Genomic DNA, 16559 nt, shown 5'->3' on the forward strand with positions numbered 1-16559 from the left:
TGGACTGTTACTAATGATAAGAGATTAATTGTGCACTCTCAGGGAGAATCTCAGTGGAAATAACACTAATGGCTTTAAGAGTATATGGTGTGAGATAGATGTTTATAAGACAAGATATATAGTGAAATGTTGTTACAGACCAGGAATACAGATGGCCATGAGCAGAAAATGTTTAGGAAAATTAATTTGGCAAGTGCAAAGTGAGCAATCATTATAGGGGACTTCAACTATAGCAATATAAACCAGGAAGAGGAGATAGTGCAGTAATAAGAGAACTCGATTTTTGGATTTCTTGAAGGAGAACTGTCTCAGACAGCATGTGATGAAGGTCGCATGAAGGGGGAGGTGTTAAGTGGGTGTGAGGAAACAATATGTGCTTGGGCTGTTATCGTTTAATTTATACATAATATATAGGAAATGGCTTGAAGGGAGATATTTAGTTGTTTGCTAATGATGCAAAGTTGGGTAGTGTAGTAAAAAATCAAGCTGATGTTGAGAGTTTGCAGGTTGATTTAAATAAGGGAAAATGAGAAAAAGGAAAAAAGGTAATGTATGTCAGTTCAATGTGGAAAAGTGTAAAGTTATGCATTTTTGGATTAAAAGATTAAGAGCTGTGTACCACATTGATGGAATGGTACTCCACGAAATTGATGAGGCTACAGACTTGGGGGTTCTTCATCTGTAAATGAATTCAAGAAGAGGTATAATAGATATTGTTTTGATAGTTTGAGTCTCCCGCGATGAGTCTTCTGACTCCATGGAGATACCTGTAATAATAATATGACACATTGTATAATTAAAAGGTCTTTTTTCCTCTTTTGGTCTCCCATAGCTTCAGATTAACTGAAAATACTTCAAATTACTGTATATCCTCCTCAAGATTTCATTCAAATCATTTTTAATTGGTCAAAATAAGACAAGACTATTTCTTTAATAAATAAAATATTTCAACAGCAATCACTGCTACCTTTAGGCAAAAAGAATATACAGTAGGCATTCCAGTGCCCTTTCCCTCAATTGGTGTGTAGATATTGTACTGCTTCAGATCCTTGAATGGCCACAACTCTCTAGAATCCTGCAATAAGAAATTTAGAAACATTAAATACTTAATTTAAAAAAGTACAAGAATTGATTAAATATGTTATTTAAAACAAAATGGAATAAATAACGTAATTAATTTCCATTAAATTTAATGAGAAGAAACAAGTTTTATATATTTCATAAAAATAAGGAATACAAAAATTAAATAAAAATTATTCTGCTTTCACTATTAAGCCTAGCTGCTTGTAGTACCAGTATTTACAAGATCATCCAATTTTCTTCTCAGTCTTCCTTTGCTTGCTTCTCTTTTGCTTTGTATCCATTTCTTTACCCATTTGTTACCCTGCATATGAATTTTTTCATTCTTTCCATTTTTGGATGCAATCATTTACTGGCTGTATTTTACATTTTCTCTGATTTGCAATTCCTGATTTTGTTACACCTTCAATTGTTTTTTTATTAATGCTTTCATCTCAACATTTCATAAATTTGTTTATTTGTAACTGCTGCATATGTTAGTAATGAGATTCTTATTTTTACTTCTTCGCTTACATTCTTATTCTTCCAGATGAGGTTGTCGAGATATCTAGAATTATTACTTGGGCATCTCTGAAGTCTTTGACTCCATGATATATCCAAGCAACAATAATGATCTCTTCTTGAGATGCCCAAGGATGTAAGTAAAGAAGCAAACATAACATGATAATAAGTCTGGCTGTGGGAAAGGTGCCCATGGAATGGAAGGAAGGTAAGATAGTGCCATTGCATAAGGGCAGTAGCAGACTGGAAGTGTCTAATTATAGGCCAGTTTGTGTGTCATCAGTAGTTAGTAAGATCTTGGAGAAAATAGTGAGGGACAGTATACAGCATTGGACAGATGAGGGTAATGTTATTTGTGAGAGTCAACATGAATTTGTGACTGGGTGCTCTTGTTTTTAGCAATATGCTAGCCTTTTAAGATAAAGTTACAAGAGCATTAGATGAGGGAAAGGCATATACTGCCATTTTCCTAGACTTAGCAAAGGCATTTGACAGGGTGCCACATGATAAGCTGATATTCAAGTTGCAGCACACAGGTCTGGATGTTAGATTGGTCAACTGGATTCAGGATTGGCTGTCCGATAGGTATCAGAGAGTTGTGTATGGTGGAGCAATATCAAAGAGGCAGAAGGTTACAAGTGGGGGTTCCACAAGGCTCAGTACAGGGACCTATATTGTTTAACCTTTATATCAATGACACTGTCCATGGATTGCAAGGGGATATTCAGTTGTTTGCAGATGATGCAAAGCTGGGAAGGGTTATTCATAATAGTGCAGATGCGGCAGCTCAAGAGGATTTGAATAAGCTAGACAGATGGGCAAATGAATGGTGGTATCGGCTTAATGCAGCAAAATGTAAGGTCTTGAGGTTTGGGAAACATCGATGGGACACCGCATACTCTATGCGAGGAGTTATACTGGAGGAAGTAGGGGAGACAAGAGATCTGGGGTTGATGATTGATAGAAACCTAAAATTTAGGGGACATATTGCAAAGGTGGTGAAGGTAACACAGAGGATTGCTGCAATAATGAGATGGACGCTAACCTGCAGAGATAAAACAGTTATCATTCCATTGTATAAGACCCTGATCAGACCACACTTGGACTATTGTTCTCAGATTTGGTCCCCAGAATTTGAAGGGGATAAATTAACTGTGGAAAGGGTACAAAGACAGATAACAAACATGGTTTCAGGACTGTACAAGGATGGTTATGAGGATCAGCTAAGGGAATGTGGACTGCAGAGTTTGGTGGATAGAAGAAGGAGAGGTGATATGATTGAGACTTTTAAACTGTTGAGAGGTGGTTACAGGGTTGACACTGGGGAGTTCTTTTGCTTGGTTGAACAGCGGGAAGGAGTGATGACAAGAGGCCATCACTGGAAGTTACGAAAGGAAACTGTAAGCAGGAGGGTGAGGAGTGGTTTCTTTGCATGGAGGGTGGTTGAACCATGGAATGCATTGCCTGATGGAGTGGTGAGAGTGAGAACGGTCAATGAGTTTAAGGAGTGGTGTGATAGACTTTGTGTTTCTTAGCGGGGGACCTCCCCTCGATGAGTCTTAATTGACTTTTTGTTTCTTAGGAAGGGCCTCCCATGATGAGTCTTTTGACTCCATGAAAGCCTGAATAATAATAATAATAAAAATAAAAAAAAAGAACAAAAACAATGCATTAAAAAAGAAAATACCACATATTTGTCTGCTTCTTATTATCATTATCTTGTTTTTTGTTGGAATACAAAGAAGATATCACTGCACATTTAATAAATACATTGACTGCTATTTATTGTGACATTTCTGAAACAGCTATCCCTCGATGAGTCTCGATAGATTTGTGTTTCTTAGAAAGGAACTCCCATGATGAGTCTTTTGATTCCATGGAGGCCTGAATAATAATAATATCTTTATCAACACTCCTCATGGAGTCAAAGATTTCATGAAGAGCACAGATGAAGCACTCACAACCATTTCTGACAAATTAAGACAGAGAATAAGTTCACTTGGAAGACAGTGACATCACTGTCTTCCAAGCACAAAAATCTAATCCTCCTGACACCAGAGTTAAATGCTATGGAAAGCACTGGTGAAGAATTCAGAAACCACCTCTGGCAACTTAATCCACCCATTCACCATCTTCCAAGCAAAAAATTTAGTCTTTAACTAAATTTTTTAGTTAAAGACTTGCTAACCCTTGCTAACCACATAAATTGTGGTTATGAAAGGTGCTCATTTTATTATTAGTACCTTCAGACTTCCATGGAGTCAAAGTCTCATTGTGGAAAATCCCTCTGTCAGACATATATAGCTCATTATACTCTGCTTTAAATACAATCACACGCTCTGCATACAAAAAAATCTGCATCTCACTCCTCTACTTACATTGTGTCCTGAATAAAAGAAAGAAGAAGATTTGACATATATTATTCAGGAACAACTTTGTTTAAATATAGGCAGAGAATGTGGTGTGTTGGCTATATACTGGAAAGGAAATTTTATGTAAATAACGCTAAAATAGGAGTAAGAAATTGTATAACAAATGAAAGAAAATTGTAAGACCTAACCACCTGTTATGCATAAGGGTCAGATAAGGAAATTAATTAAAGTGTTAAATTTATTTAAGAACCCCATTTCATGTGTTATAAGGTAGCAAAACCTGTAAGCCAGAGTCCAAGGATCACCTTTTGACCGTCCAGTGTGATGTATACCGGGGGGGGGGAGTTATGAGAAAGAGAAACCAGAGCGCTTTCCAAGAAAAACACAACAAGCACACGTGCAATGTAATAGAGAGAGCTGGACGCCGTGGCGTAAACCCACGTGACTGCGTTGGCGGGCATCGCGATAGCCGAGAAACGCTGAGAAGAGTAAGAAAACAAAAAGGTCAAGCAACCCCCACTCGAGGCTTTTTTTTGGTTCCGGTTTCCAACGCTCGGACGTTGGTCCAGTCCGCACCTACGGAGAAGTTCCAGGTGGTCATGGGAGGTATGAGGCATCTGTTGTAGCATACCAAGTAGGGCTAACTATTTCCTTGGACCAGGATAGCTGTGTTATGTTGTACGACAGAAGAACCAAGTAGATGCCGTCCGTTCTGGCTAAGCTCCTGAGTCATACCGTCCTTCCCATGGAGAATCCGGCCGTACAGTTTGTAGTAGGTGACCAGACGGATAGCAGACTGAGAAGAAGCCTTGATGTTCTAGACAAGGCAGAAGAAAGCATCGAGTGTCATTCCAGGGACAGTAATGTAGACTCTTGTGATATAATTTTCAGTTGAGGAATTGTGTGCTTTCTAGAGAACAATTTTGTGTAGTTGGCTTATTTCATGGAACTCTAAGATACTGTCTACAACTTGGCATAGGCCCATTTTGTTTGAGAACTGTCTGCCTAGAAAGGCCATGTTTATTCTGTATGAATTAGTAGTAATGTGTTAAATAATATAACTATTGACCATGTGAGTGTAGAAAGTGTGATAAGTGTTAATGAGATAATGTTAAGTTGCATATAGAGGTGGTCCAAGCAAGTTTGTTCATGTATTTTGTTTAGTAGTATTGAACCAAAGATCTTACTTGAGAATGATTCAGATTACTTAGTAGTAATGTTTACTTGTATAATTTCTTTTATTAATAAATATGTTTCTTAATACCTGCCTGATCTGATTTAGTATATGAATTCAAACAGCCACTCATAAAATTACTATCGAACTTAGTGGGAAGAACCCATGTGCATGATTAAACAAAGCGGACCACGACTGCATGTAAGAATTTAGTGGACAGAGATTAAATTTTATTACAGTTTAATTACTGTGTATCATTTGAGAGAGCCATCCTGGATAAGAGTCTCATTTATCCTCGGTATTGTCTGGCGCAGTTGAAATATAAATTTGTCAATCCTTATCAAGTGGATTGTCTCAGAAGATATGTTAATGGTCACGTCCCATACAAGGACAAAGCCCTAAATATTAAGTAACCTACACGTGGTTAAACTATAGGGAGGCCAAAGAACTGCTTGTTTAAAAAGGGGAGAGATTTAAGTAAAAGAAATGAAATAAGTATAGAATAAAATTTAAAAGGAAAAGATATACGAGAATAAAAGATTAAATTAAATAAGAATTAAAGATAAAATAAATAAGAAGAAGTTATAAAAAATGGCACAGTTGATAGGATTCATTTAGACAGATAACGTAACGAAACAATATAACAACATCCTCCTTATACAGCAGCCAGAAGTGACTTCTTGTTTTTGCACCACCCTTCTACAAAAAATCTCGTCAACATTAATCATAAAAACCCCTTACCAACTTAGTCTATCATATCCCTTCCACCATCCTCCTATCCACTAGACTCTGCAAATTGTACTTTCTCAACCTTCCTTCATACTCGAAAATCCATAGCCCAGAAACCACTTTAGTGAATCGACTCTGGACCCTTTCCAATATATCTCATCCGTCTGAAAACTAGATAACCAAATCTGTGCACAGTGGTCCATATGTGACATAACCAAGACCTTATAAAATGGAATTGTATTCTGTTTACAAGTCTACATCATTGCCAGAATTCATTGTGCTGTCCTTCCAATTAGATCAATGTGTCCTCTAAATGTTAGGTCTCTAATCCACAATGATCCCCAGATCTCTTATTTCTTCTGCCTTCTCCAATATATTCCCACCAGTTGTATGCATTATACATCCCATCATTGTTTTCTGAATATTAAAACCTTACACTTTGTTACCAAATTGGCAACTCCACACCCATGACTATTTGCTCAGCCTATCCAAGTCCTCTTATAAAGTCACAATATCTGCTCTACTGATCACACTTCTTCCCAACTTTGCATAATTTACAAAATAACTGCATATCACCACCGGTGAGCTATGAAAATTTTAACAAAGGGCTTGCATTGTCGAGCAAAAAAAAAAAAAAAAAAAAAAAGCCTAACTTAGCCCTTATAATACTTATATTGCGACTTTGTAGAGCTTCTGACAGATTTGATAATTCCTATAGGATATCAATCATTAATGCTAACTCTTTTAAGAATTCCAAATTGAGAAGTCAGTTTAAAAAGCCCTTATATTTATCGTTCGATGCAAAATGCTTGCATAAAGCTGGGTAATTTCTCCACAAAGCAAGAGCCATTTGTAAACTGCAAGCTGCCCATCGTGGTCCAAACACATGGCTGATCTTTAAAATTTCGATACCAAGGTCTTTTGCAATCGCATTTAATTCTTGTCGATTTTTTAGCGATTGATGATAAAAAGCATATAATTTATCCATAAATATTTCAAAATGATTTATTTCTTTAATGTTTTATTATCGAATCGTCAATGCTAAGCATAAATGATGAGCGCAATGCCAAATCACAACGTTTGGAAATTTTTGCAGAAGTTTGATTGCAACACCTGATTTGTTTCCTAACATTACACTAGCTCCATCAGAACAAAATGCAATGAAATGATTTTTATGTAGTTATCAGAAAATCCATATGAATTTAAATATGAATAAAAATATGAAAATCCATATGAATAAAAAAAAGTAAAGTTTTAAACTAAAGTTGAGTCAGTTGTTTCCATAATTTTCCAAAATGTAACCCATAATCATTCTTTCTTCTGCTAGTCACATATTGAAAGAACTTCCTAGGTGTTTTTTAGCCTTCATTAGCTAACTGCTGCTCATTTTGCAATTTTCCTACCCTTAATAACAGAGTCACCCTCCTTGCCTTTTCTTTCTACTCCTCATGGAAATGATTATAACCACTCATGCTGCCTCCATAATGCCTTCTTCCTACAAACTGCATGCCTAATTTCTTCCTTTATCCATTTCACACCTACCTCATGTAACCTTTTGACCCTTGTAAAAAATGTCAAGTCTTGAAGCTTGGATACATTGACGAGAGGCTGCATACTCAATTGAAGGAGCTGTACTGGAGGAAGTAGGGGAGACAAGAGATCTGTCTAGTTTATTCAAATCCTCTTTCAGGGCTGCCGCATCTGCACTATTATGAATAACCCTTCCCAGCTTCGCATCATCTGCAAACAACTGAATAGCCCCTTGCAATCCACGGGCAATGTCATTGATATACTCTGAACCTTTCTGAGTGATACAGGTTAGGAAATCTACAGTGCAGGAAACATACTGATGAACTGGTGGGTTTACAAATAGTGAAGAAGTTGCTGAAAGTTTATTTTTCACTTGGTTAGACTATAATAAATTTAGTTTAATCATTTATCCAAGTGTGAGCAAACAAAGTTTGCACCTGAAAGTATCTTCAGGACTGGAATAAGGTGGTACAACACTGAAGAGACCTCAATAAAGGTCGAAACTAGTCTGGGTAGTGGCCCTTCCCTTAATGCATAACATTATACATATCCACAAGGAGATGTGTTTTGCATTATGGGAGATACTGAGATAGGAGTGATGTTAGCTTGCTCCACCTTTGCAACAAGTTTCCCAGTGTTGTACCACCTTACTCCAGTCCTGAAGATACTTTCAGGTGCAAACTTTGTTTGCTCACACTTGGATAAAGGATTAAACTAAATTTATTACAGTGAAAAATAAACTTTCAATACAGGTCCTAGTACTGAGCCCTGTGGGACCCCACTTGTAACCCTCTGCCTCCTTGACATTGCCCCACCATACACAACTCTGATACTTATCAGACGGCCAATCCTGAATCCAGTTGACTAACCTGACATCTAAACCCATGTGCTGTAACTTAAATATCAGCTTATCATGAGGCATCCTGTTAAATGCCTTTGTAAAATCAAAAAAAAAAAAAAAATGGCAGTATATGCCTTTCCCTCATCAACTGCTTTTGTCATTTTATTATAAAAGGCAATTATATTACTAAAGCAAGAGCGCTCCTTAACAAATCCATGTTGACTCTCACAGATAACATTACCCTCATCTGCCCAACTCTGTATATGGTCCCTCACTAATTTTTTCAAGATCTTTACAACTACTGATGAAACAGAAACTGGCCTATAATTAGACACTTCCAGTCTGCTACTGCCCTTATGCAATGGCATTATCTTACCTTCCTTAGGTACCTTTCCAGTAGCTAGACTTTCATTGAAAAGTCAGGTCAACAGAGATATCAGTTCTTTAGCACATTCTCTCAAAATCCGTAGTAAAATATCATCCAGTCTCACAGCTTTACTGACATCTAGGATACTCAGTATTTGGAACACACTCTCCTCTAAACTTCAAACCTGTCCTATCCCTCTAGTATTAAAACTTACTTCTCCAGGATGAAATACTCTAATAAAGTGTTTATTGAACACCTCCACTATGTCCTATGCATCAGATCACGCTATTCCCATTTTTATCCCACAATGTCATTCTTCCATAATTATTTCTCCTCCTACTGGCCACATAGCTAAAAATTCCCTAGGATTATCTTTGGATCTTACTGCCAGTCTCTTCTCATATTCCAGTTTCGCCTTCCTTACCATATTAGTCACTCTCCTGGCCTGAGTCTTATATTCTTCATGCATCTGCTCTCCACCCCCTCCTTATATATCTTCCATAACCTCTTTTTCACCTGCTGTTCCTGTTTGATAGTGTTTGTCATCCACTTAACACTAAATTGTGTCCTCTTCCTCACTTGTGGAATACAGCTTACTATTGCTGCACAAATATTCCTTCACAATTTCCCATGCACTAATGATATCCCAGCCTTCCAATTCTGCCCTCCATGGAACTGTCCTAAGTTGATATCTAAGACTATTATAATCACCTGCCTTATAATTCCATATGCGTTCTCTTTTCTTTGATACTCCTGCATGTCTATTCATCTTCCAAGTCAAAATCACATGGTCATTCTTCCAATGGGGGGGGGGGGGAGATGTCATCTCAGTTATTATCAGCTCTTCTGATGCTATGACCAAATCCAAAACTCTTGAACCTCTTGTTCCCTCTATTACACGTTGCCCTAAGACAGCTGCTCCCTCAAGAATTCCATTCCCTTATTGCTACATGCATTTTCCTCTTCCCAACTTATACTGCTGTAGTTAAAATCTTCCAAAACAACTATTCTTCTTGCACTTGGCAAGCTCAACTGCCTAAACATCTCCTGCTCCCCACACTCTGTGCTCCCTGGCTTGTAGCAACATCTCTCTAAATATCTTGCCCACTTCTACCCTCACACCATATGCTTTCGAAACCATTAGTGTCACTGCCTTTCATAGCCTCCACTCTTAGAGAACATATCAACCCCACTTTTGCTGATTACCATTGTCTGCACTCCATATACTCTGAATCTGTCCACATAATCTATAACCTATAATCCTGATATCATCTAACTCTTCTCTGAACGCTTTCCACAGCTTCTTCATCCCTCCTCAAAGCCCAGGAGACCAAATCTGTGCAGAATAGTCCAGATATTGCTGTATCAAGGCCTCATAAAGAACCAAAATGACTTCTTTATCCTTACATGTCAACATTAGTTTTAGCATAGCAATCATCCTCCGAGCTGCATTTACAATTTTTTCTCTGATTTTTTAACTTCAAATTCCTGTTCACCATAACTCCAAGATCCTAGCCTTATTACATTCTCCAAGCATAATCCCACCAATATAATATGCCACTGAAGTGTCATCATGCCAAAGTGCATAACTTCATGCTTAATAACTGAACTGAATGCACTATCATTTGCCCATATTTCCAGTCTATTTAATATTCTGATGTGCTGAATAGCATAGTATTCCTGATTGCCTTGCCTATCCTTTCCAGTCCTTCCCAATATCAATAATGTATAGACTGAATAACAATGGTCCAAGGACTGATCCCTAGGGGATGCACCACTGATCACCTTAAATCAAGCAGTTTAACCTCCTCCCTCCCCCATATCACTTTTTGATACCTGTCCACTACCCCACTTTATCCAAGTCAATAATTTATATTCCAGTCCCATATTCTCCAGTTTATAGCAGCAGCCTTTCATGTGGTATCCTATCCAATGCCTTAGCAAAGTCCAACAGTATCATTGTGTATTTATATCCAACTCAGCTGTAATATTATAAAATATGAGCAGATTACTAAAACATGACCTTCCATTCATAAACCAATGCTGTCCCTTGCAAAGTATAGCTTATCTATCAACCTATTAGTCAGCTCTGACGTCTCTGCCCTCTTTACGAATGTCCCAATCGATGACACAGTCCTTCTTTTACAGAACAAATTCCCTCCAGATATCACGGCGCTCTTTGCGCATGTATTATGTTCTGGCTATTTTGTATGGCAAAACGCTTTCTACCTACAAAAAGAAGGCACAGCCATGGGCTTGCCATTATTCCCCTCCCCTTATGCTAACTTTTATATGGAGCATTTTGAGCAATATGCTCTAGATTCCTAGAGCATGTTGTTCACATCATGCTCTAGGAATACACATCACACCCAAAGTCTGGCTTAGATATGTTGACGATGTTTTCGCAATCTGGCCGCATGGCTGCCAGACACTAGATACTTTCCTTAGCCACCTAAACAAACAACACAAATGCATACAGTTCACAACTGAGATTGAAAAACAGAACACACTTCCATTTCTAGATGCACTTGTCACAAGTCTTCCTTCTGGCTTTCCTTCACTGTTTACCGGAAACCGACACATACTGGCCAATATATAAACATAAACTCCTACCACCACCCAATACAAAAAGTAGGTGTCATTAATACTCTAAAAAAACATTGAAGATCTGCTCCAATGAACAAGTGCTGAAAGACGAATTTAAAGTTATCAGCAATACTTTTCTAAAAAATGGTTACAGCCAAAACACTATTAACAAAATTCTTTACAAGACCTCAATAAAAAACAAAGATAAACCAGACTACTATAAAACTGTAACCATTCCTTACATTAAAGGGACATCAGATAAAATAAACAGGATGCTACAGAAATAGAATCTCAAAGCCACCTTTAAACCTCCTGCAAAATTAAAAAAGCTTACTCAATTCATCCAAAGACCAACTGCCTCCGCTGGCCCACCCTGGAGTATACCGTATTTATTGCACCTGTAATCTACCATATATAAGGGAAATAGGACACACAATTCCTATCAGACAAAAGGAACATAAACGACATATTAAATATAATAACTATGGTGAAGCTGGCCTTTCTGATCATGCCCTGAACACTTTACAGAGAATTGACCAGAAAAGCACCAGTTGTTTACATCACACCAAAACATGGTATGAACACAAATTTAAGGAAGCCTGTGAGATTCTTATCAACCACCCCAATCTGAACAATAATGATGGTCTAAAAATCCCAAGCATATGAAAGGCACATTTCTACCCACGGAACCTTTCTCCCTAAGAGTTAACTATAAACAGGACTGTAGATAATCCAGAATCCTAAATCTAATATAACTATTGTAATGTTAAAAATATTACAGTAACATCATTGTTACTGTAAGAAAACTATCTATAAGAAAGAATGTTGCTCTCATGTTATATTAAATAGAATTTAGCTTTGATGTAGTTTCTAAATAACTAATTAATTTGTAATTTTATCTGTTTTTTTTTTCACTAGAGGTCATGCCAGTAGAATAACCAGTGATCAAATCATTGTTTCTTTAGCTTACTGTGTGAAATGTAACTAAGTTTGTCCTTGTATATATTCCAGATGATGACCTTAATATGAAGATTGAAATGTTAGGAAATTAAAATAGTTATTTATAACAGTGCTTCCCAAACTTCTCGATGTCAGGGCCCCCTTTGCAAAAATTAAAATATTTCACGGCCCCCCTCGAAAAAAAATCGTAATAGAGAGATATATTATTATAATATTTATTGTATTTATATTCAATACAAAACATACACAGCGAATATTGCAAAAATCAAATGCATATATTACATTTTTTGCTTCTGACCGTTTGGTTCTGAAGACGATGCGGGCTGTTCTGGTAAAATATGAAATACTGTCCTTTTTTTGAGTCTGTTTCTGCTTCTTCTGATTGTTTGCGGGAATTTTTTTAAATTTTTTTTATCAGCCACTTATCCATCTCAGGGTTAATTTTTTTAACGAAGAATAGATCAAATAATATCACCACTTACCGATACTGGCACACCACAGACTGATAACGTGAAATTAGTGAATATTACCTGAATAAGGGAATCCCCGGACCAGGAACATTTTTCTCTTTTGCGACTTTTCTCCCTTTAAGGTAATTAAGCCTAACGCGAAACAGCCAGCAAAGGCAGGTTATTAAAACGTGCATATGATTGGTGTGGTATTAACAAAAGATCGCGCAACTGAAAGATAAAAGCATAGCTGACAATTGAGTTGAAATGCTAACTCTCTTCAACAATCGAATTCCATATGTGAAACTGCCATAACATTCATTATATATATTACTTAGTTTTAACACTTTTACGAATTTTAACACGTTCGGTTGAATTTTATTGCTGCCTTGGTAAATCGAACTCACATACATCTAATTAATAACAATAGTTTTTAGTTAGATACTGTGTTTGCCCATGCAACATATGGTTTTGTTTCAGTCTATACAGCATAGTTTCTGTATGAGGGGGACATGTGCTTCATTCATTAGTGTGTTTTTATCCCAGTTGTCTCTAATTGCACTATTTGTTGAGAAATATATTACACAGACTCCTCATACCTTATTCACTGGCATAATAAAAGTACTTGTTTTTATTGCCTCTGCAGTATAGTGGCTGTTAGGGAGGGCGTGTTGTTTACCACTGCAAGCGAGTTACTATATCCCCACATGAGCTTGTTTAAGCTTTTTTTCATGTGTGAAGTATATGCGAAACTTTTATTGGTAACAGAAAACTAGCTCGGATGACAGTGATAATATAAAACGAGTTTTGATATATAAAGTCAATATCAACAGTCCCTGATTACGAATGCGTTGTGAAAGGGACAGGAAGATTTGGAACTTCCCTGGAGAGCATTCGAAGTAAATACAATTAACCACTGCTTTGAAATGAAACATATGAATAAGCAATATTTATTAATATTCATTAAGCGCCGAAATACGCAGGAAGCAAAGTTTGTGAACCAACACCAATGTGTGAATTTTTTCATTAAAATATAAAAAATAACAAAAAAGAAATAATAAATAATAAAAGTTAAATACGTTTCTTTTAAAAAAAAAAATCTACTTAGTCTTAAAACATTTTAAATTTGTTTTCATTATTTCACGGCCCCCAAGGGGGCTGCGGCCCACAGTTTGGGAAGCGCTGATTTATAACGCAGTTGTAAAGTCTAATTTCTAAAATTAGTGGGTTTTTTCTGATTTAGCTGTGGACAGATTTACTATCCAATTGACAATACAGTTGGTGCTAACAGCAGCTTTTGTTTGGGGGCAGTGGCAATTACCACCCAACTTTTTAAGGAAGCTCCATGCCTTCCTTCTTGAATGTTTAAAGTTCAGTCTTTTGATGGCATCAATCCATTTGTTCTTTCTAGCTTCATTTAAGCTGTCACTAAGATCATCTGCGGACTGATTCACTATCCAATTGGCAATACAGTTGGTGCTAACAGCAGCGTTTGTTTGGGGGCAGTGGGAATTACCACCCAACTTTTTAAGGAAGCTCCATGCCTTCCTGCTTGAATGTTTAAAGTTCAGTCTTTTGATGGCATCAATCCATTCGTTCGTTCTAGCTTCATTTAAGTTGTCACTAAGATCATCTGCGATATCTACACATCTGCTATTCATAAAGTTGTTATAAAGTGCTTTGCTGGTTTCACTCCAGCCAGGTATGTATTCTTTTCTAGTACCTCTAACAATGTATTTTTTGGCTGTAGAAATTACTGTTTTCACAAACTTTGGTAGTTACAAGGTCCAGTGCATTTTTATCTAGTTCTGATGAGAAGTTGTTCCAGTTTGCCTTGTCAAAATTCCAACATGGCATTGGTGTAGTTTCAATAATTGGGATTTGAGGACCCACTTCAATAAAGACAAGGTGGTGTTGACTGTGTGGGAATCTTCCTGAAATGCATCGGCTGGTTGGCACTGGGACACCCCTTTAATTGGTCATAACAAAACATAAGTCAGGATTAGTGCCACTGTTCTATCTAGCTAAGTTAAAAGTGCAATTATCCTTGGAATCAAAAATCAGCTGCAAGTTATTGCCTCTGCCCACTCGGCACCATTTGCATCAGTTTCTCTATAATCCCAATGAGTATGATGACTATTAAAGTCTCCAATATAAAACAGCAGGTGCATTAAGGCTGGCAAAACTTTATCAGGCCAGCTTGTAGAAATTAATTATTTTTATTTGTTTAAGTTAAGGGATATTACATCCATATCGTTTCTTAGCTGAATAAGAAACTCAAAGAGTTTCATGCCGAATATAGTAGAAACTATATAAAGTTCGGCGATTCCAAGCGTAAGCAAATACCTGGATACTGCAGCAACTGACCCTTAAGGTAGTGCAAGCTGAGGCAACTCATGTCAAAGGTGGAGCAAGTTCCTATCACTATTCTTGATATTTACCTATAATGTGAACTTAGCTCCTAGGAGCTGTATTACTGTTCTACATTATGAGAGAAGGTTACTACCCAGACCAGTTTCAACCTTTATTGAGGTCTCATCAGTGAGTAGTTGAAAGTTTATTTTTCACTTGTGCCTGAAAGTATCTTCCGGACTGGGGTAAGGTCACCTCTACCTATAGGTACTCCTATAGGTAGAGATGACCTTGCTAATGCTTCTGGCTGGTATTTCCACATTTCCGCAAGGAAATGTGTTTTGCATTATGGGAGATACTGATATAGGAGTGATAGTATCTTGCTCCACCTTTGCAATGAGTCGCCCTGATGTTGCACTACCTTACCCCAGTCTTGAAGATACTTTCAGGTGCAAACTTTGTTTGCTCACACTTGGATAAAGGATTAAACTAAATTTATTATATTCTAAGTGAAAAATAAGACTAGTTTAGACCTTTATTGAGGTCTCTTCAGTGGGAGCCAGGCCCAAGTGGAGATACCAGCCAGAAGCATTAGCAAGGTCATCTCTACCTATAGGAGTTGCCAAATGGTGTGCCACCTTTTTAATAAATTACTCTGGATTTAGAGAAAGATGTTGAAAGTTTATTTTTCACTTGGTTAGAATAATAAATTTAGTTTAATCCTTTATCCAAGTATGAGCAAACAAAGTTTGCACCTGAAAGTATCTTCAGGACTAGGGTAAGGTAGTGCAACACCAGTGCGACTCCTTGCAAAGGTGGAGCAAGTACTATCACTCCTATATCAGTATCTCCCATAATGCAAAACACATTTCCTTGCGGAAATGTCTAATGTTATGCATTAAGGGAAGGGCCACTACCCAGACTAGTTTCGACCTTTATTGAGGTCTCTTCAGTGGGAGCCAGGCCCAAGTGGAGATACCAGGCAGAAGCATTAGCAAGGTCATCTCTACCTATAGGAGTACCTATAGGTAGAGATGACCTTACCCCAGTCCTGAAGATACTTTCAGGCGCAAACTTTGTTTGCTCACACTTGGATAAAGGATTAAACTAAATTTATTATATTCTAACCAAGTGAAAAATAAACTTTCAACATCTTTCTCTAAATCCAGAGTAATTTATTAAAAAGGTGGCACACCATTTGGCAACTCCTATAGGTAGAGATGACCTTGCTAATGCTTCTGGCTGGTATCTCCACTTGGGCCTGGCTCCCACTGAAGAGACCTCAATAAAGGTCGAAACTAGTCTGGGTAGTGGCCCTTCCCTTAATGCATAACATTAGACATATCTGCAAGGAGATGTGTTTTGCATTATGGGAGATACTGAGATAGGAGTGATAGTTTCTTGCTCCACCTTTGCAAGGAGTTGCCTGGTGTTGCACTACCTTACCCCAGTCCTGAAGATACTTTCAGGCACAAACTTTGTTTGCTCACACTTGGATAAAGGATTAAACTAAATTTATTACATCAGTGAGTAGGTAGACCTAGTTAATATCAAGTTTGTAGCGAACAGAACTTACAACCCTTCTATGAGTATTGCCGAGAGGTGTCCTAATAAATTA

At 37.3% G+C, this 16559-nt stretch overlaps 1 protein-coding gene across 2 annotated transcripts in view; it reads right to left on the bottom strand.

Annotated features, from left to right (window-relative positions):
• The window catches only part of LOC150100518 (growth factor receptor-bound protein 14-like), a 341775-nt gene that overhangs the window by 129029 nt on the left and 196187 nt on the right, over window positions 1–16559 (bottom strand). For both annotated transcript variants that reach the window (XM_090402828.1, XM_090402827.1), the window contains one exon: window positions 968–1075. In XM_090402828.1, coding sequence (XP_090258954.1) covers window positions 968–1075 — 108 coding nt within the window. The remainder of the gene's footprint in view (window positions 1–967; window positions 1076–16559) is intronic.

This window comes from Typopeltis vanoorti, chromosome 13 (genome assembly GCF_054136105.1).
Source record: "Typopeltis vanoorti isolate ZY-2024b chromosome 13, IOZ_Tvanoo_1.0, whole genome shotgun sequence".
In the NCBI taxonomy this organism is placed as follows: Eukaryota; Metazoa; Arthropoda; class Arachnida; order Uropygi; family Thelyphonidae; genus Typopeltis; species Typopeltis vanoorti.